At 30.7% G+C, this 27404-nt stretch overlaps 2 protein-coding genes across 12 annotated transcripts; both read left to right on the top strand.

Moving 5' to 3' along the window:
- The first annotated feature begins 300 nt into the window (after positions 1-300).
- Positions 301-11725, top strand: LOC105834132 (sodium/potassium-transporting ATPase subunit beta-1-interacting protein). Of its 5 annotated transcripts, none has more exons than XM_012676383.3 (7): positions 315-622; positions 1726-1863; positions 2076-2156; positions 2230-2421; positions 2546-2606; positions 4252-4309; positions 7950-8042. In XM_012676383.3, the coding sequence occupies exons 1-7, from the start codon at positions 569-571 to the stop codon at positions 7957-7959; spliced, it is 594 nt and encodes a 197-aa protein (XP_012531837.1). In that variant the 5' UTR covers positions 315-568; the 3' UTR covers positions 7960-8042. The 5 variants fall into 5 exon arrangements, with proteins under 5 accessions (XP_012531836.2, XP_012531835.1, XP_012531837.1 ...); XM_012676386.3 differs by lacking the exon at positions 7950-8042 and adding an exon at positions 3667-3700 and having other exon boundaries at positions 317-622; positions 4252-4303; XM_012676384.3 differs by lacking the exon at positions 4252-4309 and adding an exon at positions 3667-3700 and having other exon boundaries at positions 318-622; positions 7950-8087.
- A 352-nt stretch (positions 11726-12077) lies between these two features.
- LOC105834133 (glutaminase kidney isoform, mitochondrial) lies at positions 12078-22169 on the top strand. Of its 7 annotated transcripts, none has more exons than XM_036287931.1 (14): positions 12078-12261; positions 12539-12648; positions 12870-12884; positions 14342-14439; positions 16734-16769; positions 17253-17352; positions 17502-17647; positions 17897-18270; positions 18471-18751; positions 19072-19248; positions 20024-20184; positions 20548-20673; positions 20879-21019; positions 21432-22169. In XM_036287931.1, the coding sequence occupies exons 2-14, from the start codon at positions 12574-12576 to the stop codon at positions 21604-21606; spliced, it is 1905 nt and encodes a 634-aa protein (XP_036143824.1). In that variant the 5' UTR covers positions 12078-12261; positions 12539-12573; the 3' UTR covers positions 21607-22169. The 7 variants fall into 7 exon arrangements, with proteins under 7 accessions (XP_036143824.1, XP_036143825.1, XP_036143826.1 ...); XM_036287932.1 differs by having other exon boundaries at positions 12078-12251; XM_036287933.1 differs by lacking the exon at positions 16734-16769.
- Positions 22170-27404: the final 5235 nt, after the last annotated feature.

Genomic DNA, 27404 nt, shown 5'->3' on the forward strand with positions numbered 1-27404 from the left:
TTTAACATTTTTATCCTTCACTTTTTTCCTTTTAACACATACAAATCGCATTATTGGAATATAATCCTACTACTCTGCAGCTGTATCTCTCTTTTTTCTCGCATACATGTCGCGTGTATTTGATGTTCCTTACCGGATAGAACAGAAATCGAACAGATTATACGAGACTCACAGCTCGTTCGGCCCCGACGAAGAGAGCGACGAAGCTTTTTTTCTTTCACGCAGCTGCCGCCGCGATGCCGAGGGTGGGGAGACGAGTTTCTTTACACGTGCCGCGGTGGTGGCAGTCGTTCGCCGACCGTGACGAAACGTGCGTGCTCCGGTTGCCTGGGCTACGAGCGCACGGTGCATGCCACTTGCGGCACGCACAGGCCCGCGCACCGTGTAGTGAATACCGCGCGCGGTGCAGGGAGGGTGGAAGGAACAAGTGTTCCAAGAGGAAGCGACGAGCACACACGGGTAAAAGCGAAAGATGGCGATGGCGCAGTAGTGATGCAGTGCGAGCGTGTGCTCCGTTGTCGTTTGCCCCGATCGTCGTCGCTCGTTGAGCGGAGCGCGGCCAAATGACATGGGAATTTGCAGCAGAAGGCACTTTCTATTGACAATATGCAGCCTGCAACTTGTGAGTGCACATTCAAGTTAATCCGGACATTCAAGTTAAGCCGCCAGCCTTCGGTTTCGATCGCAATTTATTATTTGGCTAGCAATTGTCATATATATATATATATACAATATATGTATACGTGCATGATTCTACCTCTACCTGTGACTGTGACAAAGATCGAGACACACACATCTCTTCCATCTCTTTTCTTCCTGCGGATTCCGCGATTGTGATGCGATATGCTTTGTTAGTCACGCTGTTTTGCGAGCGGCGTCCATCGGGAGATATGAGAAAGAGCCGTTACCCACGTTTCTTTTATCGTCTCGATTTACGGATTATCGTTTTATCGTAGATCGACTTGGGTTCGCGCGGTTTATCTATCGAGAGACCTTATTAAAACGGAGTCTCATTACGAATTTTGTTATATCATTGGATGGACGTCGCCTCGATAATATTTGTGCGATAATACAACTGCATTTCCATGTATTTTTTTAAATGTATTCTAGCATGCCACGAGTGACTTGCTTTTCGTGTCAGAAGAAAGTAATTGCAATACGAGTCTGAGTGTTCCTTTCAGATTTCTTTTCTGGAATGTAGAAAGATTTCTCCTCGTTAGAATGCTGTAATATTAAATTTCAGTATCTAAATGTAATAATTTATACATAAAGATTCTATATACATGAACTGATTAAATTAATAACGCAAATGAAAAATAAATCATTGAGTAGAGTTTGACAAATAAATTTTAAAAAATGTATAAATATTGTATATTTGATTTTTTGTTATTTTTTAATTGATACAAATTTGAATTGTGCTTAATATGGAACATCTATTTTTATTGAGTTTTGTTGATTAAAATAATAATGTGAAATAAAGTTTCTTCTGAAGAAATTTAGTGAGTTAAGAATTTTGGACAATCCGTCATATAGCTATGTAGCGCCATCAAATGCCATGACTCAGAATGGTTAATTAACTGAGTATTTAGAACATAGGGCAATTGCCGTAGATTAAGAACGCTCACAAAGGAATCAACAGGAATTGAGATGCTTGTCACTTGTTACTTTGTCTTACCCTCTGTACTAAATGCGTTGTGTTGTAATTCATTTTGTTTTTACTTTTAGATTACTACTATCGAACGACAAATCTTCGACTTTTTGGGGTTCATGTGGGCCCCGATACTGGTCAACTTCTTCAATATTATCTTCGTAATTCTAGGATTCTTTGGGGCCTTTCAGTATAGACCTAAATATATTATATCGGTAAGTATTAGCTTTTAATATGCGTAAATAAAAAAAAATTTTTATAAATTGTTTATTATATTGTATTACTAATCACTATATTTACATTGAGGTGTTAATAATTTATGTTTTGTGTCATTTAAAAAAAATTATTGAAACAGGCAGATATATGTTTTATTCCTATTGTTGAACTAATTATTTAATTTTATTAAAATAACTCATTTTTGTTTTAGTATTGTATATGGAATACATTATGGCTAGGATGGAACATATTTATCATATGCTTTTACCTCAATGTAGGGATACTGGACAAAGTAAGTAAACACATTTATGCAATATAACATGAATTATCGTTTATGTATATAATATTGCAATATTATTTTTCAGCATAGTGACATACTTAACCTTGGTACTGGTAGTTTTTCATGGTGGTATGTGAATGGGCCAGGCTGCAAAGCCGTTTACGATGTAACGGAGCCAGAGCTTTTTCGACCTGCACGACCTACTAATGTAACAGACTGCGTGCTGGATTATGAAGTGATAGAAATTTTACACGCCGCAACGCAATGTCTTTTAGGTGTAAGTGAAAAATCAATTATATAATATATTATCGCAATGACTACGTGGAGTTTATTGTTATATTGTTGCATATGAATTAGTTGTATGTATTGGATCCAAAGTTCAGCTATTTTACATGTTTTAGATTTTGGCGATTGTCGGCGGAATTTGTCTCAGTAAAGTGTTCCTTGAGGAAGATGATAGCTGTGAGTATATTTAACAGTCGTATTTTATGTTTAAATAATTCATAATTTTTGTTCCAAGTTACAAGGGAAATTTCCAAAGAAAAAATATTTATATGTAATTACATCTTTATTATATACTTTTATAGATTTTTCTGTTGTTTGATTTATTGATTATACTATTTTGTAATATATGATTAATATAAATAATTTTAAATTATGTATGTAATCTCAAACTTTTTGGTAATTATGTGCAGTTTTTTAAATATTTGAATTTATTTGATCTCTGTTTGACTTTTTATCATGCCACAATTTTTTTTACAAAATAACAAATTAAGATATATTAATTTGAGTTAAATTGTAATTATAGTTTATTTTGCATGATAGCATTATTTTTTTTTTACTTTTGAAATTTCCCTTATATATCAGAATGCAGCCAGGCATATTTAAAAGTTTAATATTTAAGATTTCAATAAAATTAGATGCATTTTGATATTTTAAAAGATATGTATAATACTTGCTTGAAATAAGAAGTAATCTTTCACATTTTACTGGTTTGTGGTTTGTGATAAGCAATTGGGAACAGGTTGTGGTTATTATCAGAGGAACATATTCGGTAAGAGGAAAAAATATGGAAGTCGAATATTATTCTATACGTGTTTAGAGAACTTAAAGCAACACGTCATTATATTTTTACTTTTTATAATTTTTATACAATTATTGTTAATTTAAATATTTTAATAGGTAGATAATTCTAAGAACGTAAATGAGATAAATTAATAATTTAATTTTTCTATACAAATTGAATACAAAATATAAAGTTGTGTTAGTTTATGTAAGCACTAGAATTTTATTTTTAGATCTGATTCATATTATTAGTTATATCATATTCCTAATTGCACAGTAATGTATATTTCAAATTTGCACAAAACTATTCAGGAATTTAAATAATCACCGTTGGGCACATTTTTTCACTTTAATTAGCAATAAGAAATTAGATAAATTGTATACCTAATATTTACTAATTACGTATAAGTGCCCGCGATTATCTATTATTGCTTGAAAAGAGGGTTATCGGTTACAGTTGATTTCATTGGTGGATTTGATCCTCCATTTTGGTAAGTCCGCTTAATCATGTTCATCAATTGCACGCTATACGTATATATATAAATTTGTCTATCTTTTGGCACGAGAGTAAATAATTTCTTATCGTATAATCATGAAACTGTAGAGTGTAAATTAAGTTATGAGTTTGTAGCGATGTAAAATATTTTGCATTTTGAGATTATTTGTATCTATTATTATTGTTTCAATTACACTATATTGCTCGAAAAGCATTTCTTTACCTTCGCATGAAAGGAATGGTGTTGTGTCTTCATATACAGTACGCGTATATGATTATTACTTTCTTTAGCCAAGAATGCAAATACAATTGCGAAGGCACAGCAAAATTAAGCAGACTATGCCATATATAATAGGACCAAATGTTACGATTAAAGATTTCGGGAGAGGACATTCGGTAAAGAGCTACAGCATTTTGCTGTAGTGATACGACGATGTCACTCGTCGCTTATTCGCTTCTTCAATCGATTCGCGTTGCTTAATTCTTCCCGGCTCGTCGTAAGCGGACCTCTAATCTAATGCGATGGATTCTTGAATGATATTTCAGTTGACTTTGTCGGAGGCGATGACTTTGGGCTGGCAGGCCACACGCCGTTGCATCCTATGTACGTTAGTTACTCGGCTCTTCCACCGCCCGCCTACTCCCTCAAAAATTCCGCTCAAAATAATTACCCGACCGGCACGGCTAGCTCACATCAGTCCGGCTATCGCGAGTCGAGCTTGCCAAAGCGCAGCGGCGAGAAGCTGTTAAGCGGCAAAGCCAACGCCGCTGTCGGTCTCAAGAACGACACGGTCCGTAGTAATGGCAGTCGCGCGTCCAGCCGCGATTTTCAGAACGTAGACTACTCGGTCGACTACTTGAATCCGGTCGACCACCTGCAGCGGCCCGTGTCGCCCGCGTACGACGAGTACGACTCGCTGGACAGCGCCGCTAAGCTGCGCTATCAGAAAAACAGGCTGTACCATCCGCGCACGGCGAAGTACAGCCCGGTCGCGCGTATCAAGTGCCGTCAGGTCGCGGCGAGGCAGGCCAGGAACAACCCCGTTAGGCCACGCGTCTTCATCGATCACGTGCGCGAGCAGCCGCTGCGATCGTTTTACTCCGATCCGCGACTGGCCGGCGATCAGGAGGCGTCGAGCGAGCGCGACAGGTCGTCGTCTCGGTCCAAACGAGACAGCCGACCGTTGTCCTTGTACGCGAGTAACTTCTGAAATTTAATGCTATCCCGCTCTCCTATGCGATTGATCTGAAGTTCATCCGTATTGAAGTGTCGACGGTACTTTCTTCGAACGGCGGCGACAAAATCGTCCGCGTCCTTGCTTGTCTTCTGCTCTCTTACAGCGAGAAGAGTAAAGAAAGTTAGCTTGCTTGCTACCGCGTGTGTGGCGTCCGTTCGTGCGGTACGTGTAACGTTATAATTCCTATTCTTGCCAAACAGATAGAACAATTAGCTAGCCTTCAGATGCCTTTTCCCCTCTAGCTATTTTCGTCGCTCTAAATTGCGAGCTATGTGTTTTTACATAACATTACTACGTAATATTTATTTATGGTATTCTTTGACTTACATTTTACATCGACTGACACACCGAGAGAGAAAGCTGTTTACCTGGCTAAATCTTTCAACTTGATTTAATTTCTTCAGTTTAAGAACATAACTTAAATGAACAAGTATCTAAACTGAAGAAATTTAATCAAGTTTAAAAATTCGATCAAGTTCACCTGTATCGTTTCTCAGTGCATGTCGAACTGTGTGTGTGTTCAATAGCGCTTGTTCGTTCGTATGAGCGATCGATGCAGTGTGACTTACCTACTAATTCATAAATGTTGCACATTTATATGTGGGATGATTTTAAATTCTTTCCACTCTCTCTTCGCTACTTAATGTACATACGAATGATTAAAATTAAGATAATTATGTAACGGCGCAAGATAGGATTAATTTTGGACTAATGCCGCTTATCATTGGCCACCACCTCAATGGCGATAAGGTCATGAGGAGTGCGAGAAGCCAGAAAAGAAGATGCCAATTTATACACATTTGTTTGTACAGAAAGAGAGTTAAGAGGGATAGATGATAAGCGTGAGTCATTTTGTACATGATTCACTTACTGCTCGTGTTCCACATATAAATTAACGAATACGTCTTGATATATTTACTGTGATATGTATAGAAACTGTGTTTAAGAACACGCGGAATATTTATCGTTTTATAAATATACGAGATTTGATTAGCGATACCTTGAAAATTGTATGCATTGAGAGACTCGAGTGCACGCTACGTACGGAAGAGTGTTGATAAAACACAGTATGACTGGAACGTATTATTTAGGCGTGAAGTACATCTATATAACTTTATTAGTTTTCTTTTTGGAAATTTTGACAAAAACTACAACGTGTTTTTCAGTAGTATTGTTTCTAGATTCTCTCTATGTCGAGATATTAAAACGTTTTTTACAGAACTCTCTGGTGTACGCTGTATGTATGTACATGAATGGATAGGGGCTTTAAGCTGCTCTATGAAACGATTAGATTGCATTTAATTAGTTTATTTTACAGTTGTGAGTTTGACCCGGTGCTACGAAGAGTTTCCTTTATTGTAGATTATTTAAAGAAATTTAAATATGAGAAAACGCGCATGTCACGATTTCCTTTCGTTTAGTAGTGCATGTAGTAGTATGGTTTTCCTCTTTTTTTTTCAATTTAGTATGTCAAATATTTTTAAAATTCCTAGCCTTTTGTGATCGTTTTCGTAGAAAGTATGCAAATGCATCTAAATGTATACATTAAATTTCTCTATTATGTATGAATTTCTTTACGCATAAGTTTTAAATATTTTTTTGGCAATACGTTTATGAAAAAAAAATCTTATCCGTTCTGTGACGTTTCATATGTGAATGACTGATTTTTTTGCGTTATATTATAATTTAAGTAAAAATCTGAAGTGACATCACGAAAAAACTTGTCTATAGCAGATTATATTAATTTTTGATGTAAATAGTAATTAGTATGTAACTAAATATGTCAACTATAAAGAAAAGACTGCTAAGAGAAAAAGAGAAATAGAGAGAGAGAAGAAGAGAAAAATAGATAGAATATAATTTAAAAACGGCTTAATTTCTATAGAAACAAAAAATATATAATGATCATTACACATTTATGTAAATTATATAACTTTTCTAGAGTAATACGAATTCTATAAAATCATTGTCTTTGATTGTATAGCTATTATTAGTTACACATATATACTTTCAAATACACAATATCTTATTTATAAAGATTATATGTTAATTATGTATGTAATATTGTACATACTTCTTTGCATAATTACGTAAAAAATTAGACGTAAAAGAATTTATTTATACTTAAATACCGATTATTATTATTATTTTATATTTGGATGCCAAATTTAATTATTAGACATAAAATATTATTTTTTATATTTGGTTTAAACAAACAATTTTTCTGAAAAGAATCGAAGTAAAAAGAAACTTCGAATATGATACACGATTTTCTTGTCACTTTAGATTTCATATTTTTAATCGAGTACAGTCTCTATCGAGCATCTTTCAAATTTTTGTATAAAATATTTATATTTTTTTAAGGACGTCATAATTAGTTTTGTATTTAATCACTGTATCACGTTTATTTACATTGGTGCAGTTAATTGGGAACAATAAATATGCAATGCCGCTATTTGCTTGCTTTTTTATTTATTAACCCTTCACTCTTCTTTCTTTTCCTTTTCTAACAATTTCCTACTGTGCGGTTTCTGGGGAATCTTTTTTCATTATTTTTCTACGTTTCTTATTTTGTTATTCACTTTTTAGTTCTAAATTTAGTTTCTTTAAAAATTTTGTTGAGATATTTGAATGCAAATGTTACTTTTTGTAGAAAAGTAATTTTAATTAAAGAGCTTATTATTCTTAGTTATGATTCCTGAAAAAATATGGATGTAAAAATTGTAATTTTAGGATACAAATGCATTCACGAAAATAGTACTAAAACTGTTTGAGATTTCAAGACAAAATAAAACAAAGATTAACATGAAAAGAAGACAAAGTTTAATTAGTCGAATTAATAGGGTGGAATTAGTAACTAATTCTGTTAGCTTCTCTTGTGTTTAACGTATATCACTTGATCAACGAATATCAATCATTCCATTGGTAATGGATGGACAAAAAAGGAGTCGGGTCGACCGTACCGCAGAATCTGATTGTTTCTTTCTTTCTTTGTTTCCTCGACAGTACGAACTAAACGAAAGAAGAAGCAGCCGCGGCCGCTGTACAGCATCGAGTACTCGCAGCCCGAGCCGCCGCCACAGGATGACAGTGTATCGCCGAAGCCGATGACGCCGCGCCGGGTGAAGCGACGTTCCGTCATCTCTCGAGACAGCACGCGGCGTTCCAGCATACGGCGCAGCTCGGTGCGGCAGTCACGCCGCAAGAATCCGGTAAACCGCATCATGGACCATCAGGAGAGCCTATACGCGAACACGGTCACACCCTGCATCGCCAATCTGACGAATCAGAACGTCAGCACGCTGTCGCAGGGCACAATCAACTACGACCGGATCGCGGTCGGCTGGGACCGCGAGCGGAACGCCGACCGCAACTGGCAACCAGAGGCGGTGAACATATCGGTGTCGTCGCCGACCTTATGGCCACCTGGCACTCAAGACTCCTCCAACAATTACTCTTCGAACGCTTCGACCGCCTTCCCGGCCAGTCAGAGTCCGCCCGCTATTTGGGACCAACATCCGACCACTAGTTCGACCCGCAACCTCACCGACAACTGGCAGGCCTCGCCGGGTGAGCTAAAACCGATGCAGTGGCAGGGTCAGAGCAACCCCACGTTCCAGCAAACTAGCACGCAGAGCCTGAACGGCGAGGACATGGAGGAGCTCTACAGCAATCGGCCGGCCAGCGCTAGGTCCAGTTACAGCAATTACCATGGAGTCAGGGCGACGCCGCAGGTGCCTAATCGCACTGACGTTGTCAGACAGAGCCAGCGACAGTTCGTGCTCAGCGGACCGCCTGCTTATCAGGACACGGTGATCTGACGATGCAGCGACCTGGAGAATCCTCCTGGAGATGTATGCCGCGCGGCGTATATATATTGACGGCAATCTCGAGATAATAAATTGCAAGCGATGAAAAAATTGGCCTTACACAATCGTCTGCTATTTGTCAGAGTAAGTGAGATAATTGATTGTAGGTAGAATGTGTGATAACGCTCATCCACGCGAACATAAAAATGGCGAATATTTTTGATAGCGATAATCGCGCATGCCTTCGATTCAAAGGAAACAAAAGTAACAAAGACTTAAAGAAATCGTAGCGCATTCAAGTTGTAATAATTTTAAATGGTTATTTTAACTGTTTTATTCATTACATGGTAATTAAAGCGATTGTTTAATATTTGGAATTTATGGAAAAAGAAGCCGAGCATCGCGATTTCGCCGATTTCAGAGCTTTACTTGATACCTATTGATGCGACAGATCTCTACTAGTGTTGCATCGTATTGTACTATAAAAAGTAATACTAGGCAACTTTACTTAAAGACTCGAAGAGCCGTTGTTCGCTCTTTCGGTCGTTTCGCAATATTACGTTAGAGATATTCAAGTGGTGTACGTTTGCATCATTGCCTTTAGTTTAGACGATAATGGAATCGACGTACAGTCGATGTGATATGGGATTATCTTGAGAACATTGTAAGTTAACTTTTATATAATCGTTACATTTAAATTGACAGCACAGAGTTTGCAGTGTAAGGTGCCTAGGCTGAATAAGGTTTACTTAATTTATTTTGTTTTTGAAAAACTTTAAATAAAATTAAAAAAATAGAGTTTTAAAAACTATTTCTGAAAAATTTACTTAATATACTCATAAAAGTTAATTTTAAGATATTAAAACGTTTATTTTTATTTTAAATCTAAACATTTTGCTTAAAATATTTTTAAGTATCTAAAAAACAAAAATAAAACATTTTAATATCTTAAGATAAAACACATCATTTTGAGTTGAAGTTTTTGAACAATAAAATAAATTAAATTGGTCTTTTTCGGCTTAAATATCTTATACAAAACTTATACCACTTTTAAAGTAGACAATGAAAATTGCCTTCACTCTCAGGATTGATCTATCCGACTGACGTGAAATTAGTACGAAGTTTAATGAAATCAAATTCTTAATAGCGTTAGAACGTAACATATATTCTTTCATTTTTCGTTGTTAAAAGATTTCTTAGAAATTTTACACTTATCATTAATCATTCTATTTATATCATAGAGCTAAGGATCTTTTTGTTCTGCGCATAAAATCAAAAACTCTCATCGCATTATTTGTACATATAAATATAGATTTATAATCATGTATCACACTCTCGAAAGCGTATTATCAACAACTATACAATCATGCAATTTTATTTATAATTTTTTTCTAAACTGCGACCTAACGGCGGTTGACGCTATTTTTGAGCACTTTATGACAATATAAAATTTAAAGATATCCATCATTTTAAGACTTATGACGTTTTCGAGTCAACTTTTTACTATTTGTACACGATTCGTTTGTATTTGAACATTTATTGTAAGTGTATATTTGAGCATACACGATTATGCTGCAGTCTTCCAAATTTTAGAAAATAAAAATTAATGCGATTCTTTTTTGTGTACATTAGCGACTGATAAACTTGTAGAATTATAATGACGTACAATGTTATACCGCGTGCAATACAATGCACAATCTGTTTTATAATGTTATGAAATCTCTGGCGAAAATTTTTCTCAGAAATCTATATAATTTTCTATATAAGAATTCTTACATAAATTTCAGAATTTTTTTATAATTTTATAACATTTTAGATAATTTCTTACATTTTTATATGAATTGGAACACCTTTTAGAAATATTAAGAAAGTTTATATCTTTTTTAAAATTTTGTACACGTACACACACACTATATGTACATACTACATATATTTATGTAATACAAGCATATATAAATTCTACAACATTCTAAAACTTTAAAATTTTTTTATTCTACAGCTGTTTAAAAAATTATTAAATTTGAAGAATTTTAAAATAAAAAAAAAATGTTTATTTTTACATTTAAAATACGAAAAATTCTTTAAACCATTATAAAAATGTTATGAGAACTTTTTTCATCAGAGATACTATAGATATAATTTCGTTGAAAAACACAAATTGACTTTGACAGCCTAAGCTAGTTTTAAATCATGCATTATTTTCGAATATTCTTATTTATAGGATTGATTAGAAAATTTGAATGTTTTTAAAGTGCCAAAAGTCATTTCCGTAATAAAATTTTAACTTATTTTTAATTGCTTAATTATAAAAAAAACGATGATTGTCAATTAAATTAAAATTTTTGTATTAGTTTGATAATTAACAAAATTTAGCGAAATATGCTTTTTTTTCGTTTATTAATTACATTTTTTTTTATTGTTAATATCTTTCATGCTATAAATGTTGGCTTGTAATAAGTGCGTCGAGAATTAGGTAGAGGAGATGCAAACCAAAGTATTAAATATCAATGTAAAATAAGATCTATCAAAACTGCCTCACTCCTGTTCTGATTATTGTACAATTTATTGTAGAATTAATTCTGATACTTGGATCAAATAAAATGTCCAAGTGAGTTACTTCGTTCTGGTTAATTATAAGAATCTCGTAGTTTTATAATTGTACATTAATTGGACGATTACATTTACAAATGGAGTAGAATAGTTTCACGTACAAGGCAGCTATCTTATTCATTGCAAAGCACATATAGTGTTATATCGGTGCACTTTGTTTTATTAAGATGACTTTTTGTGTCAGTTCGCATTACATATCGCATCATGCAGTTTTAAACGATGGAAATTTTGTGATTGTTATTTGGATTACAATTATTCAGTACATAAGAAATCACAATCGAGATTTACGGTTATTATTACAATATATTATATTATCATGTAACACAATTGCAAGACAATAAACGATAAATGTTCATTACCCTATTTATCAGTTGTAGTAGTATTTATCAATCCTATCCAAAATATACTTTAGTCATATGTTTAGATATATATAAAATACATTTTTTAATTGTGTTTTAAAATATTTAATTTATAAGCATAAATAATCAAATTGCATATGACCTTTGCAATACGTTAAAATTATTGCGTTCTAACAGATTTTCTCCGAGATAATGTCGATGCCAATAAACCATTTTGCGGTTTTGCTTCCCGGATAAATTCTTGTGCCAGTTGTGTACCGACCGATGTTCCCGTGACACATTATGGATTAACTATAGAGCGAAATTTTGTATCCATCCCTAAATCGCGCATGTCCCGCCGGCCGGTCTTCCCTACCTTCTCTACGACCCTCGGTGCAGTAGAGGCTTACCATCGGGACGCCGAGGGTCGTCTTCCGCCGTCGTTGTCGCAGGCAAAACTGCGACGGCTGATCCATTCGCGGGCGAGAATTCATTAGCGACTAGATCTTTGAGTTTGGGAAAAATTATACCAGAAATATGGATCGAATAATGTAGGAACGAGTGAGCATCTTGCGTTTTATATAAAGTGTGAAATGGTGGACATCTACTCGTTTGCTATATCGATCAGAAAATTCGAGCAAAAAAAAATGTTATTTGACCAAATATTTCACATGCGAGATCCAGATTGCAAATTGAAACGTTTTGCTCTCAAATGGAGCAGTTCGATTAGATCTTTTTGCGTCGTTTACGATTTTTCAAATTATTATGAATTAATTGCGGTTGTTTCAAATAATAATATCGAATAATAATAGTAATAATATATTGAATAAAATTGTAGATTGTCAGTGAGCAAGGTTTTAATTGAGGAAGGTGATGCAAGGTGCGAGGATGCTGAAGCTCGTGAGAATCGGGGTGAACGGGCTAAGAAGACTACATTCCACTGGCAGGGTAAGAATATCCTATAAAAAATTAGGGAAGATTCAAAGGCGAGTTATTAAAATGACGAAAATTTGCGAGAATTTCAAAACAGTCGCACAAACAGCTATTATGATAAATGTTAAACATGGCGTTTACGAAAGTGTTACGCAATAATGGAGACATATCTAAAACTCGATGTCAACGCATTCATTATAAGTGACGTTAGATTTATTCGTTATGTTGTAATTCAGGTGCACCCCCTTAAGGTATGACAACCAATAAAGGTGACTGATTCTCGTCGATTGCAACCACGTGGGCAGCGGCAATGGCCTATATCGGCGACAAAAATACTTTAACACGTAGCTCGTATATCACTGTTATGCCAACAAAACGCTCGAATTAGATTATTGCAGTTAATAGCACGATAAATCGCTGTTAATTATTAAGAGTAATATAATTAGTATATAGTACAATGATACTCAATTGATCATTTTATGATCACATTTTTAATTATCATATTACAACATATTACTTAACATATTATAAATCTTGATTTAAATTATGTGTTTATAAGTCTAATAAGTATGTCTTGAAAATTAATTATAAGAAACTTTAGTTATTTATTTATATCTATTAAGGTTGTTATAAAATATATCCAGATTTTATTACTAACGAAACGTATCTATCACTGTGGATAAGATCTAAGAAGCTTATATATAAGGTATCGATTGCATAACGAGACGCAAGAGTGACCTTCAGAGGCGAATCTCGTTCTCTAATCTAGCTGGGCTTTCAATTTTCATTACGCTTATACGCAAATCCTATACGTAATCCTAATGATCTGAATTAAAGTACACGTGACAGGCTTCCGCTCAGAGTACTATGATGTTTATTCATCAAGAGATCAATACAGAGCTGCCTAGCAACCAGCACACTTTCTCTACGAGACCATCTCAAAATGCTCCTTAAATGCTAAATCAGAAACTGCTACAAATATTTTTTTTTATAATAAAAAGAGCTGTTTTAATCCAGCAATAGAAATATATTTTTAATTATATGGAGAGTTTTATTGTTAAGTTAAAATTCAAAATTATAAAAAATAACTATATCAAATTAAATAGATAATTTTATTATTTATAAACCAGTGTTTGTAACTATCAGTGATGTTTAATCAATATTTTTAACAAGTTACAAATGCATTGTTTAGTAATATTGATATTTATTATAAAAGATTGATTGTGTTTTTAATTGTTTTAAAACTGAAATATTATTGTTAAAACAAATAAAAAAATGTTTCTTTGTTAACATAAAAATTAATAAATAATAAATTTCTTTTAAAGTTAATGTAATAAAAACAAAGAGATTAACATGTATTAAAACTTTTTTAATAAATTTAATTTTTATTCAACTCTAGAGTGAAGTTATATCTATTCATGTGTGTGTGCATAATGTGAAAGCACAATAATCGGTTCATTTATAAACGATTGAAAAGGTTATTATTAATATTAAATATCGTAATACCTTAAAATAACTGTTTTTATTGAATATAATATTTTTATATATTTTTTAAATATAATTTTTCGAAAATTCTTGTATGTTTTTATATTTTGTTGAATAATATTTTAATTATAACAAACGTTATTTGAGCAATTAATTTTATTTTATGCAATAAAATAGTTATGATTTTTTTTGTAATTAACATTGAACATCCACGATTTTACAGAAACGTGCTAATGTACCATCGCCTACAAAACTTGGAATAACAAAGAACCTGAATGCCGCATTCGGAACTGCAGCGAATTTAAAGTGTTCTCAGACACGGTAAGAAATATCCTTATAAAATTAAAAATAAAATTAAACAAATATAAAAAAATGCCAACAGAAATATTTTTACATGCTACTTTTTTAGTAATATGATATTAATTAGTACTTTTCAAAATATAAATACGTATATAGTATAATTTCTTTCGGCATATCTCTCTTCAATCGCGTATCGAACGATCGTTTGTAGAAACATATAAATGCAACGTAAAACTAAAATATAATTTGAACGCTGATAAATGTGATCATGAAAACGATACCAAGATATATATACTCTCTGAATTGGAATTAATGTGTTATTCAGTGAAAGACAACGAATAGTTCGATTTTAGTGTTATAAAGTGTAAAATAACTATTTAATTTTAAGATAATAAAATGTCTTATTTTTGTTTTTGTTTTTAAATGCTTAAAAATGTTATAATATAATTTAATAATGTTTTAAATTGTGTTTACATTAAAAACACTAAAATGTTTGAAATTAATATTTTTTAAAACTTTAAATGCATTTTATTCTAGTTTGTACTAATGGAGATGAAATCGTTTAACTTACTTTGTTTTTTCTAATTTTATAACTGGAAAAAGATAGAAAATAAGTTTACATTGGTGCAAACGGATGTTAGTGTTTTAAATCTAAAAACATTTTTTAAAACTAAAACATTTTTTAATATTTACGAAACAGAAATAAAACATTAGTATCTTAAAATTAAACACTTTTATTTGAATGTATTTATAATTATATTAGTAATAACACTGATTCTACTAATAATCACTGATTCCATGAATAATCACTGATGATCCCTATTATAAGTATAACACTGCAAATTAGTAAGGTTTCATTGATTCAGATTTAAAGAGTAATATTTGTTTCATAGAAGGCATAGTGATCGTCGTACAATAAATTTATTGATGTAATATCGTGTGCTATCTATTAACCCATCACAATTGATTAGGTCGAGCGTCTTTCATTTAAGCGCGTACAGCAACGTACAATCTCTTAGATCGTGATTTTATCTGTCGCTAAACTAAAGCAGAGAAACTCTCGGCATCATGAAACATGTTATAACTGCAAAATGTTTTCTAAATGGTTGAATCACTTTTTGCGGTGATATTGTTCCATTTCTTTCAACTTGGAATTATTAAAATCAGAGCGATGGACGACTTCGAATTTAGTGGTCATTACATTGATACAATAGGTGACTTTAAACAACTTCCATTAAGAGCGTTTCGGTAAGATTATTTTATTCTTAAGGAACTTTAATTAATATTATATGCAATATTTGATAGAACAAAAAGAATTATACATTTATTATGATATATATTTTAAATGTGAATTAATTTAGTGCCTTTAGCTTCATTCAAGTTCGTAGTAATGTAATAAATTTTCCCCAAAGTGCAAAATTTTTTTCAACATCTAGATGGTCTCTTGAGATTCTCCATTTTTACCTTACACAGAGCTTTCTGCTCTAATTAACTCTAATATACCAAGCAATTATTTGTTTCTGGTTTCTGTTTGTTTTAATTATTTGTTCTCGAATGCAAATTGCACGTACATACGTATTGCAGCTTTTTGCGCGCAAGATGTCATCTGCTCCAATCTGACGTAAATGACGACACTATTTTAAGACATAATTTTCATCGTGGGGGAGCAAAGGAAGGTCAAAAACTTGTTTTTTATTTTTCGCGAGTGTTATAAGAACTACTGGTAGTATCTGCGATGGAGTATTCTTGAAACCAGTGTAACGTTGTTCACATTTTACCCAAGAAGTCGATTATATTAACAATTTCTGAGGACACAACTTTTTGAATTGTGTTTTGTGTAAAGCAACTGAAATCTAATCGTGTTTTGTAATGCACTGCAACGTAAAGTATTTAATTTAATTAATTTAATAAAAAACATCTAAATCTAATAAACATATAAGAATAAAATAATTTGAAATAAAATAATTTGACGTAAAAATTTGTATTACCTGCAAGACTTACAAATAACATGTTTATTGAATTTTAATAATAAAACAGTTCATAAAGTTAGAATAAAAGTTAGAACAAATTTCGGAAGTACGACAATCACTATGCCTTACATCGAGTCAATCGGTGGTGACTCCAAAGAAGACTCTAAAAATCTCCAGTTGGCTACACTTACTGAAGATTACGCGATCAAATCGAAAATTGCGTGTTCGATCTGGGTGGAAAAGAAAAATGATCGGTCCACCCGGATGTTGGCTCGCTTTCTTAGGTAACAACCGCATTAACAATTACTATTGTCATCACTAAGGCTTTTCTGCTTTTCGTTACAGCGAATACAGTTTCATTCATGACAGCCACTATATGTAGTGAGTACTAAGCGCTACATCAATGCACGATGTGACATGAATATCTTATTAACAACACATTATTAAAAATTTTACGCCATTTTGTTGATTATAATGTCATTAAAGATAACAAATTTGTGTGTAATTTTTTGTTTATTGCTTATTGCTGAAATAATCAGTTTTATCATTTTGCTTGTTTTAATGCATGGTGAGTTTTGTGTTTGTATAAATAAACGGTAATTGTGAATAAAAAATAGGATACTTTTATTTTATAATCTTTAAGTTGTTGTAGAATGATTAGAATGGTGATATTATGAGATGGTTATTTTACGTGCATGGTTTCGTTATTTATGATTAAAATAAAAATTTAGAAAATATAGAATAGAAAAATATAGAAGAACAGTTGTGAGAAAAATATTCTTTGTATTATTTAGTACATTTTTTGTGAATGTATTATTTTTATTGTTATTTAATAATTATTAACATTTTTAATGTTATTTCCAGCACTCGAGATCAAGATCAAGCAACAAACGCCGAAGATGTATTATTTGACATGTTTAAGAATGAGGAGACTGGTCTTATATCAGTGGGGCAATTTTTAGCTGTATGTACGACAGAATAATATATAACTATTTACAACTAACTGTAACATTTTCCATAGAGATATATTCGTGAAATGATTAAATAAAAACGTAAAACAATAAAAATTTATACACAGACACGTATGAACATAATATTTATATTAATCTTAAGGCTCTAAGGATAACCGGCTTGCGGAAGACTGATCCTCGACTTCAAGAATTTATAGACAATCTTAAGAAAGAGCACGCCAAAAATAATGATCGTGCCAAGGCTATATCACACGAAACACAGAAACTAGATAGAGAACAATTTAGAAAGTGAGCCTCAAACAATAACTTATATACAATACGTATATTTTAAGTATTACATTTATTTTAAGGTATTCTGTGACGGAATAAATTCTCAGTTAAAATTATTTTTTAAAGAGCTATTTGAGAAAAGCTTCTAAACTCCCTTAAATAATATTTAAAATGAGAAAAGCTTAGTTTATAAATTTTGTTTATAAGCATCCACGACAAATAGTATCTTTGCAACAAATAACAGTACATTGCTTCTTTCTTTCTCAGAATCATAAATGCCAATATTGTTCTGATCTCGCGAGCATTCAGGCATCAGTTCATAATTCCTGACTGGTCAGGCTTTACAAAGCATATCGAGGATTTTTATTGGAAATGCAAGACGAACACCGAGGGCAAGGTCGCCTCCTATATACCGCAGTTAGCCAGGATGAATCCGGAATATTGGGGCGTATCCGTGTGCACCATCGACGGCCAGCGATTTAGCATTGGCGATACCTCAATACCGTTCACCCTTCAAAGCTGCAGCAAACCTTTGACCTATGCGATAGCCTTGGACAGGCTGGGTCAGGAAGTGGTGCATCAATACGTTGGTCAAGAGCCGTCCGGTAGAAATTTCAACGAGCTCGTACTCGATTATAGTAGTAAGTGCCACTTAAGCAATTAAACATTTAACGCAATTTAAATAGAATAATAAAAAAGATCATAAACTTTTTAATTAAACTAAATGTAAACCTAATTGAAAACTAGCAAAAAGTTAACAAATGCAAAAGAATATTCAAGACTTTTTACTTTTAAAATTTGTATTCGTAAGATTTTCCGATACAAATGAATATCTTTATAGAAAAGCCACACAATCCGATGATCAACGCCGGCGCGATATTGGTTTGCTCGCTTCTGAAAACGTTAGTCAAACCGGAAATGGGTTTGGCAGAGAAATTCGATTTCGCGATGAATTATTTCAAACGACTGGCCGGTGGTGAAAATCTCGGGTTTAATAACGCCGTTTTCCTGTCGGAGCGAGAGGCAGCCGACCGAAATTATGCTTTAGGATTTTACATGAGGGAGCACAAGTGTTATCCAGACAAGACGAATCTACAGGAAGTTATGGATTTCTATTTTCAGGTAAATATTTCTTTCCTTGTATTTATTCAAACAGTCTAAATAAAACATTGCATGTTCTTTTTAATTATGAAGAATAAAAGTTGAGACTTCTAAAAAGTTTTGCTGTTGTATAATTAAACATTCAATATTTTTTTGCAAAATAAGCATGAGTCTTACATTTTTTAATGAGACATTTTAATGTATCTTGGTATAATTCGTGTCTTTCAACGTCACGTGTCTACTAAGACGAGAATAAATCGCCTCTATTTCTATTTTGGTAACGACTCGTGTACGCGTGTGTATGCAACGCACTGACAATGAATTATATTTTTATTGGCAAGTGCTGTGCTATGGAAGCAAATTGTGAGACGATGGCAGTAATGGCAGCAACCCTAGCGAATGGTGGCATTTGTCCGATTACCGAGGAAAAGGTCTTAAAACCAGACAGCGTCCGTGATGTTCTGAGTCTTATGCACAGCTGCGGCATGTACGACTATAGTGGACAATTCGCATTTAAAGTGAGTGCAAAAAGATAAAATACATCGATTAATATATTAAAAATATAAATATAATTGAAAGAATATTGCTGGAATAAACACTTTTTAAAAGAATTCCTATATTTTTTTTACAATTTCTACGTAATCTTATAATTTCTCTTAAAATTTTTTTAATTTCTTATATGAATTGGAACACTTATTAAAAATGCAAAGAAAAGCCGTCTATGACTTTTTAAGAATTTTTTATATCTAATGTTAAATCGTTTCTGTGAAGTAAGACAAACAAGTAAGTAATACTAAAAATAAAAAAACGTTTTTCTTCTCTAAAAAAATGTATATCTCTGTATTATATAAATTAATATCTTAATTTTGTCTTTTTTTTGTTGTTATTAATTGAAAACGTTTTACACTATAATTTGCAACTTTTATAGGCAATTTATTTATCATATATTAATAATATTGATGTCAAATATAGTAACTTTATAGAAATTACATATTAATCCTTATATTCACAAATGGATACAAATGTACTCATTTGACTAGTTTTTCTGAAAATTGTTTATGCTCCTGTCAACATTTTTTAAATTGCGCCCGTGTTATCGCGATTTGATTATTGAAAAATGCTTTTACTTTAATTTTTAAAAACTGGAATTAAAAAATATATTGCATTAAAGTTTATATACGCCTCGGCCACAACAGGGGTACAAATTATGAGTTTATTTGTATTGATTGTGGAACAATGTAAGTACATTTGTTCTTGGACACAAGGGTTAAAGAATTCTGTATTTCATTCTAGGTTGGCATACCGGCGAAATCTGGTGTATCAGGAAGCCTTCTCGTGGTAATACCAAATGTCATGGGAATTTGCACGTGGTCTCCACCCTTGGATCCGCTTGGCAACTCCTGTCGAGGTGTGCAGTTCTGTGAAGAGCTAGTGAACGAATTTAATTTTCACAGGTGACAATAAAAAAAAAATCAACTTTTTACTTAAAAAACAACAAAAAACTTTTCAGCAAATGTAAAGAAATAGGTATTTAAAATTTTCAAAAACAGTTTTCTTAAATTAAATATTACAAGATTAAAAATTTGTATGAATTCTAATTTAATATATTGTAAATTTTAATATATTGTGTAGATTGTGTAGATTATTTATTAGACAATTATCTTGAAATATTTTTTTTCTAATTTTTGCTTTTTCTTGCTTGTAATTTATGTCTTTATAACAGTGGATGTTATATGATCAGAAACTCAATTTTTTTCTTTACTTTGTTTTTCTCGAGTAGTTACTAATTTAGTTTATATTTCACACTATGACTACAGGTACGATAATTTAAAGCACGCGACAAACAAGAGAGATCCTAGACGACACAAATACGAAACGAAAGGTCTCTCGATCGTTAATCTTCTGTTCAGCGCTGCCAGTGGTGACGTCACAGCGATGAGAAGGTAAGACACTCTTTTAAAAAAGCTGTTTAATAAAGATAAACGGATCTGAGTTGCGCGTTCTTTCTTATTATTATATAATATTTTTGTATCCGAGAGGATTAGTTAAGTGTCAACAAAATATCCACAAGCATTAATGGAGACAAAGCAGTATTAGAAGAATGCAGTTATCTTAGTTTTGATTGTTATCGCACACTTGTAATTTCAGACATCGATTGAGTGGGATGGACATGACATTGTCGGATTACGACGGCAGAACGGCGTTGCACTTGGCCGCCAGCGAAGGTCATCTGGATTGCGTCGAGTTTCTGATCGAACATTGCGGAGTCCCACATGATCCCAAGGATAGGTACGACTTGAGCGCTGTCTCAAGATCAAGTTACAATAATTATTTTAACAATTTAGTACTCTGGTAACGAATTTTTCATGACTGTTATAAAAAAGTGATCTTTTAAAATTGTTTTAAAGCATTTTCTTTGTTTTTACGAAATAAAAAATATACGCGTACTCTCTTGTTCTGATCTTTAATTTATAAATTGTTTAATATATTCAAAAATAGAAATTAAATTCTATATTCTCTATTTCTTAAACGTTTGCTATTTTCTTTTAGAAATAATTGTTTTTATTATATATTTTTTAATTTCTATTTTTGTATACATAATATTCTTTAATTAATAATTTCGGAAGATGAAATAAAAGTAAATTGCATGTGATTGTGTTGAAGAATTATTTTTCTCATAATTAAAAAGCTATTGTTTTAGATGGGGCAAACGACCGGTCGACGAAGCCGAGACTTTCGGGCACATGCAGGTAGTGGAGTACTTGAACAACTACGCTCTCGTCCATAAGACCGAGCTAGAGAACAAGCAGAACGAGTCTATCGATGATGACAATGACTCGTGTCGAAAACCGCCGGAAACGGCGGTGCAGTCGTGAACAATATACGACGACAAATTTATGTAAAATTAGAGTGAATCGAGAACGAGGGCAGTAATGAGGAAGATGTGAAAGAAGCTGTCGATCAAAAGAAGTAAGATAACATATCGATCATAGTAATAGTAGAACGAGGTCACAAAGAAATTTTAAAAGCCTTTATCTTATTATATTTAATGTGGGTATTTTCCAATGTTAGTGATGACTATTATTCACAAACTTTAATAAATTTAACGAATTTTCATCAACTTTAAACGGACAATAACGGGGAACAATAATTTTATCTTATTTTTTGAACGCATGACCTCGTTCTATTTACGCGCGATAGAATTATCTTAACATTGGGCAGCATATTCAGATTAAAAGAACTGTGATTAATATTACGTATGCGTCTTTTTCCATAATTTTAGTTTAGTACTAAAAGACTATGAAACTCGTATGTTTCATTACTTCATTAATTTATATTTTACTCAAACCTCGTATCTTTCATTATTGATCATACATTCGTTCTTTAAGATACACTTATTTTTTCATGTTTTAACTGTATATACAATAGAAACTTCTAATTTACATATCAAATCATTAAAAGTACAAATCAAGGTTCTTAAGAACATTTTTTTATTCGGTTTTCAAGTTTGGTAGTATAGTTTTTATTATTTACGATGATTTATAGAGAAAACATACATTATATTACACTGTTCAAAAATTTTGAAATTTATTCGAATTTTATAAAAAGTTCAATATATATCAATTAAAAAATTTTTTTGAATTTATATATAAATTGAATATATTTTAACAAATAATTTTCCTATTTTTTACAACACTTTAATTATAAAGTTATAAAACATGTTCTAAGAAATAAATTATAAAAAGATTTGATGAAAAAAAATTATTTCTAGAAAAGCATTTTAAAGCTTAGAAAATCTACTTTAAAATAATTTTTTGTTAATGTTTATCCAATGATTTTTTTAAGCTGCAGTATTTTAAAGTAAAGAAAAATATAATTAAAAAATGTGTCAATTTTTAATTTTATGTAAATTAGAAACAAAGTATATAATCCTTAAAAAAGTAAAACTTATATCATTTTCACAATGTACTTTGACAATTTTTTATGATTTTGTTCACTAAAATACTTTTCGTGAAATGCCAGAAAATCCTAAACATTTTTAAACCTATAGATGATAGTACACATTGTGATTTTAACTATATGAGTCTTAATTTCTAATAATGTTATTTATTAAAAATTACAAGAAATATAACAAAAAATAAGAATAAATTCTTTGTTTTTTAAAGATCTGCTTAAAAAACAAGAAAATAGAATAAAACAGGGGATAAATTGTTGAATTTGTTCGATAATGTATTTTTTTTGCTAAAATACTGACATAAAAAATTTGTTCGTTTTAAAATAAGAATCATATAAATTGAAAAATTTAAATAAACGTAAACTAAAAATTAAATAAACGTTAATATACGTAAATGTGTAATATATAAGAGACATTCTCTCTGTTCAACATTTCCATTTTTTATTTCTCAATTTTTCTTGATTTCTTTTACAATTAAATCTACTTAGTTTAAATAATACAAAAATGATATCTTTTTTCTCAAGACATTGACAATATATTCAATATATTGTCTTGACAGTGGCACTTATTCTCTATTTAATTGTGAAAATAGTAATTCATATTTCTACAATGGCACATAAATACATAAATAACGAGCTAATCGGGAAATACAGATGTTATCTCGTAGAAATTCTTCGTAACAAATCGCGTGAATCGCGAATTAAGCATATCTTTCTGAATGTGGTTTCTGTAGAGTTTTAGAGATCCTCGAAGATATGAAAGATTTCGCAAGCGTTCACCGTGAGAGGAAAATATTTAAAAAAATATTACTTAATGTGATATCTTAATGCATATTGCATTTTACAACGTTTCATTTTTTTTATCACTGTCTTCTTAATTTATAACGAGTCTTATGTCTATATTAAAAATCAGTTATATTTATCCTTCATATTGATTGATTTTATCGATTATATGAAGAAGAACAGATAATCTGCCGAGATAAATTTTATGTCACTGACAATGAAACGAATGAGTCATTAACGTGAGAGTTACTACAATCTATTCTCTTCCACGTATAATATCATCTGCTATAGTACACAGAATATATATGTTGTTTCTGTAGATAAATAGTTAAATAGATATAACGCCAATTCCGAGTGCAATTATGTAATTATTTTTCAGTGTATGAGCGGGTACTTGAGGTATACTGCCATACTGTTGTTATTGCGCTATAAATGTGCCGACAGATGCAAAAAGGCTGGAAAAGTCAATTTTTCGCAAATGCGTCAACTAATGATTAAGATTACGCTAATATAGTAGAGATATGTATATTCTACGTATGTTAGATGACTATTTTCGAATAAATTAGCTGGAATCGCTTTATGTAGAGAAAAACCCAATCTTATATTTTCAAATGGACAAAAGATGACAATAATATTATTATATCATATATGAGACTATATAATTTTTCCATGTTGGAGGTGGATATATGTTTGCCATATTTATTTGTCAATAAAAGAACAGGATATATAGCGTAAAACTATTTGTATAATCTATTAAAAGATACATATTTTTGTTATGTGATCTACTCAAGAAGATAATTAATTACAGTATTAGCAATTAATTAATTAGAAAGTTTGCGATAAGTTTTATGACGAAAAATCTTTACGTACTTTTTTATGATCATCGTCGTATGTGTATAGTTGCGCTGTGGTTTCTAATGGAACATTTGTTAAGGGAAATTTGATAATTTCAAGTTCTCTACTTTTAACAAGATTTTACTTATAGTTGGTAAGTGGTTGTGTAAATTTATAATCCAGACCAAGTATTGCGTCCACCTCTGTACTTGTTCTGTCTATAAAATAAAGTATTAAATAAAAAATAATTTGTCTTTATATTCTATTTATTATAATTAATGTATTTGAAGAATTCTTTTTACAAAATTTAAACAACTTTAAAAAACAGAATTTTTAGAAGACATAAAGCTTTTTTTATTATAAATATTATGTATAAATGTAACATTTTTTCTTCAAGTATATAATAAATATAAGATTAAAGTTTTATATATTAATTTAATATTTAGGAATATTTATTTAAAAAATCTGATTAAAACTTTGTTTCTTGCGGTTGGTTCTTGTAGAAATTTTAAATTTATTATTTATTTATACTCTCCGTCTTCTAATTTCTGTTGAACAAAATTGTTCACGCAATTGCTAGAAAATTTAACGTAATAAATCAAATTAAAAAAATAGACTTTTTGGGTTTTTATTAAAAATATTTTATTTTTGCTTTTATTACTAATGCATCTTATAATTCTCATATTAATATTGTAAGATTATAGTAAATATTAATAAACATAATATAAATAAAATCTATAGATATATAAATATATTGTTGTTTATTATGAGTAAATATTTTATAATATAATAATTATTTATAATGTGTGCGCAGCTATAATTTCTTTAAAATTAAATATTTTGCGATTATACATTAGAATGCTTGTTATAAAATATAACGACTGCAAAAATGTAAATTTTGCAAACAATTAAGTGCAATAGAAAAATACAAATGTTTTATTATGTATTTATATTTGAAACATTAAATTTTCAATTTGTTAATAAATAAATGCATTGATCACACGATTATCAAGCAGAATGTTTGTATCATGTGAGAGATAACGGACAGATCGTCAAATAAACATTAAACAAGTTTTGCACTCTCGTGACGTAATATTATTGCGAAGAACATAAAATGCAGGCTAGAAAGAGAGAAAAGTAATAAATAATAATATTAAAAAATGAAGATTGGCATCAACCTCGACATTGCGCGCAATATCAGTAATTCTACGCCATCAGTCAAATGCGTTATACGTTTGCTAATGAACGCAAAGCAAGCGCGAATAATCGTTGCAATTTAAAGAGACAGACAAGCCGTAATAAAACATTATTATTCTACTGACAGTTGGTGCGATAAATGCGTTAAATAAGATGTAATCAAACATATTGAGAATTTAGTTGAATGAAACAAAATGTAATTGAATCAATTAAATCTTGTTAATATATTTAAAAATTTAAATATGGACAAGTAATTAAATGCTTTGATTGACGCATTAAAACAGTTTTCCGTTAGAAAATTTAGTAATATTAACATAAAAGTTTAGTAAATAAAATTTTTTATTAAAAATATGTAATATGTATAAAGTCTTGATTAATATCTTGTATTATTTACTATTATTTTTGTATTATTTTGTATTATTTTTGTATTATTTACTAAACTAAAATTGTGTAGCATTAAAAAATTATTACTTTTTTGTTAAATTAATCCTTACAGTACAATTTAAAAAATGGCACATTATCCAATTCTAAATAATTCACGTCCAACTACTTTTATCTGTTAAAAAAAATTTCCAAAAATTCATAAATGTAAGTTTTTAAAATAAATTTCTGTACTTTATTTTAAGAAAAAATGTAATACAATTTAATTATTAAAAATTACAAATTAAATAAAAGAGCTATTTGACTTAAAAAATGTTTTTATAATAAATATATATAAAGTAGATATATAAAGTAGATTTTCTCAATATTTTTGAAAATATCTAAATTATAAACCTTAAAGATACTTTTTATATATATTTATTATAAAAGTTTTATATATAAAAATAAAACTTTTACAATAAATATACATAAAGAATATTTTCTATATTTTTAAAAATGTCAAGAAAATCTACATCTTACTTAAAATTCTTTATATATGAAAACTTTGTAAAATGTTTTAAAATAAAAAAAAAAGTTTTTTGTAATAATATTTGAAAATTATCTAAAAAAAATTATAAATTCCAAAGAAGTCTAAGGTAATTTTTAAGAAATTGATATAAATGTAAACTATAAAAACTTTTTTTTTATATTTGAGATATATTAAATAATTATTTTTACTTATGTTGTTGTACACTTTACAATCCCATTACGTATTATCTATAGAAGTTTAGGAGCAATATTCGTTAACGCTATACATTATCCGTGTAAATGCCGATAAAATTAATAATAATTTAGTTCTAAACAATGGATGATTAATAATTCGCTACGGAAATACATGAATTACGTCATTGCCATGTATCGCCAAGTACAGTAAATACCGGTGATACCGGAGTTAAGGCACGTAAGAGCTAAACGGTTGGGTTTTCCTAACCGACACCAAATTTTGTTTCTCGGTTGAGCTGCACCGTAACTGATGAGTCATTTGAAACATTTGAAGGATTCTCGTGAACTTTGGATTTCTGTGCGATTTTATTTCGTAATATTGATATTTATTCGATCTTGATTCATTCATTTCACAACGTCAACCGAATCATTGGCTTTTTCGGTCATGTATCTTTTTTAGCGTCAAGTTATTAATTTCATTATTAATTAAATAAAAAATTTTAATTTTTATCGTATAAAAAATAATTACATTAGTATAATTCTTAAAAATGTTTGTAGTTAAGAAAGTTAACATTTTGGGTAAATATAATGTACTCAGATATCACAGAGATTTAAAAAGAACTCAATTGTCACAAGAATTATTTTAATAAAAATAATTTTTTTTGCATCTAAAAAAAAAAAATTCATAATTGGTAACATACAATTGAGTTCTTTTTGAACTCTCTGTGCTATGTGGGTATTCATTAATAATTTATTATAAAATACAAAATTATTGATGTAAGATTTAAATTTATTTTTTATAAGAATTTATGTTCAATAATTG

The sequence above is a fragment of the Monomorium pharaonis genome, chromosome 6 (assembly GCF_013373865.1).
Source record: "Monomorium pharaonis isolate MP-MQ-018 chromosome 6, ASM1337386v2, whole genome shotgun sequence".
Classification (NCBI taxonomy): domain Eukaryota; kingdom Metazoa; phylum Arthropoda; class Insecta; order Hymenoptera; family Formicidae; genus Monomorium; species Monomorium pharaonis.

Excerpts from the sequence above, each read along its gene's own strand:
- LOC105834133 (XM_036287931.1), top strand. The coding sequence starts at position 12,574 with ATGCAAGGTGCGAGGATGCTGAAGCTCGTGAGAATCGGGGTGAACGGG. Across the intron at positions 20,185-20,547 it reads AACGAATTTAATTTTCACAG|GTACGATAATTTAAAGCACG; the intron begins GTGACAATAAAA and ends CTATGACTACAG. Across the intron at positions 20,674-20,878 it reads GACGTCACAGCGATGAGAAG|ACATCGATTGAGTGGGATGG; the intron begins GTAAGACACTCT and ends TTGTAATTTCAG.
- LOC105834132 (XM_012676381.3), top strand. The coding sequence starts at position 569 with ATGGGAATTTGCAGCAGAAGGCACTTTCTATTGACAATATGCAGCCTG. Across the intron at positions 1,864-2,075 it reads GACCTAAATATATTATATCG|TATTGTATATGGAATACATT; the intron begins GTAAGTATTAGC and ends TTTTTGTTTTAG. Across the intron at positions 2,157-2,229 it reads ATGTAGGGATACTGGACAAA|CATAGTGACATACTTAACCT; the intron begins GTAAGTAAACAC and ends ATTATTTTTCAG.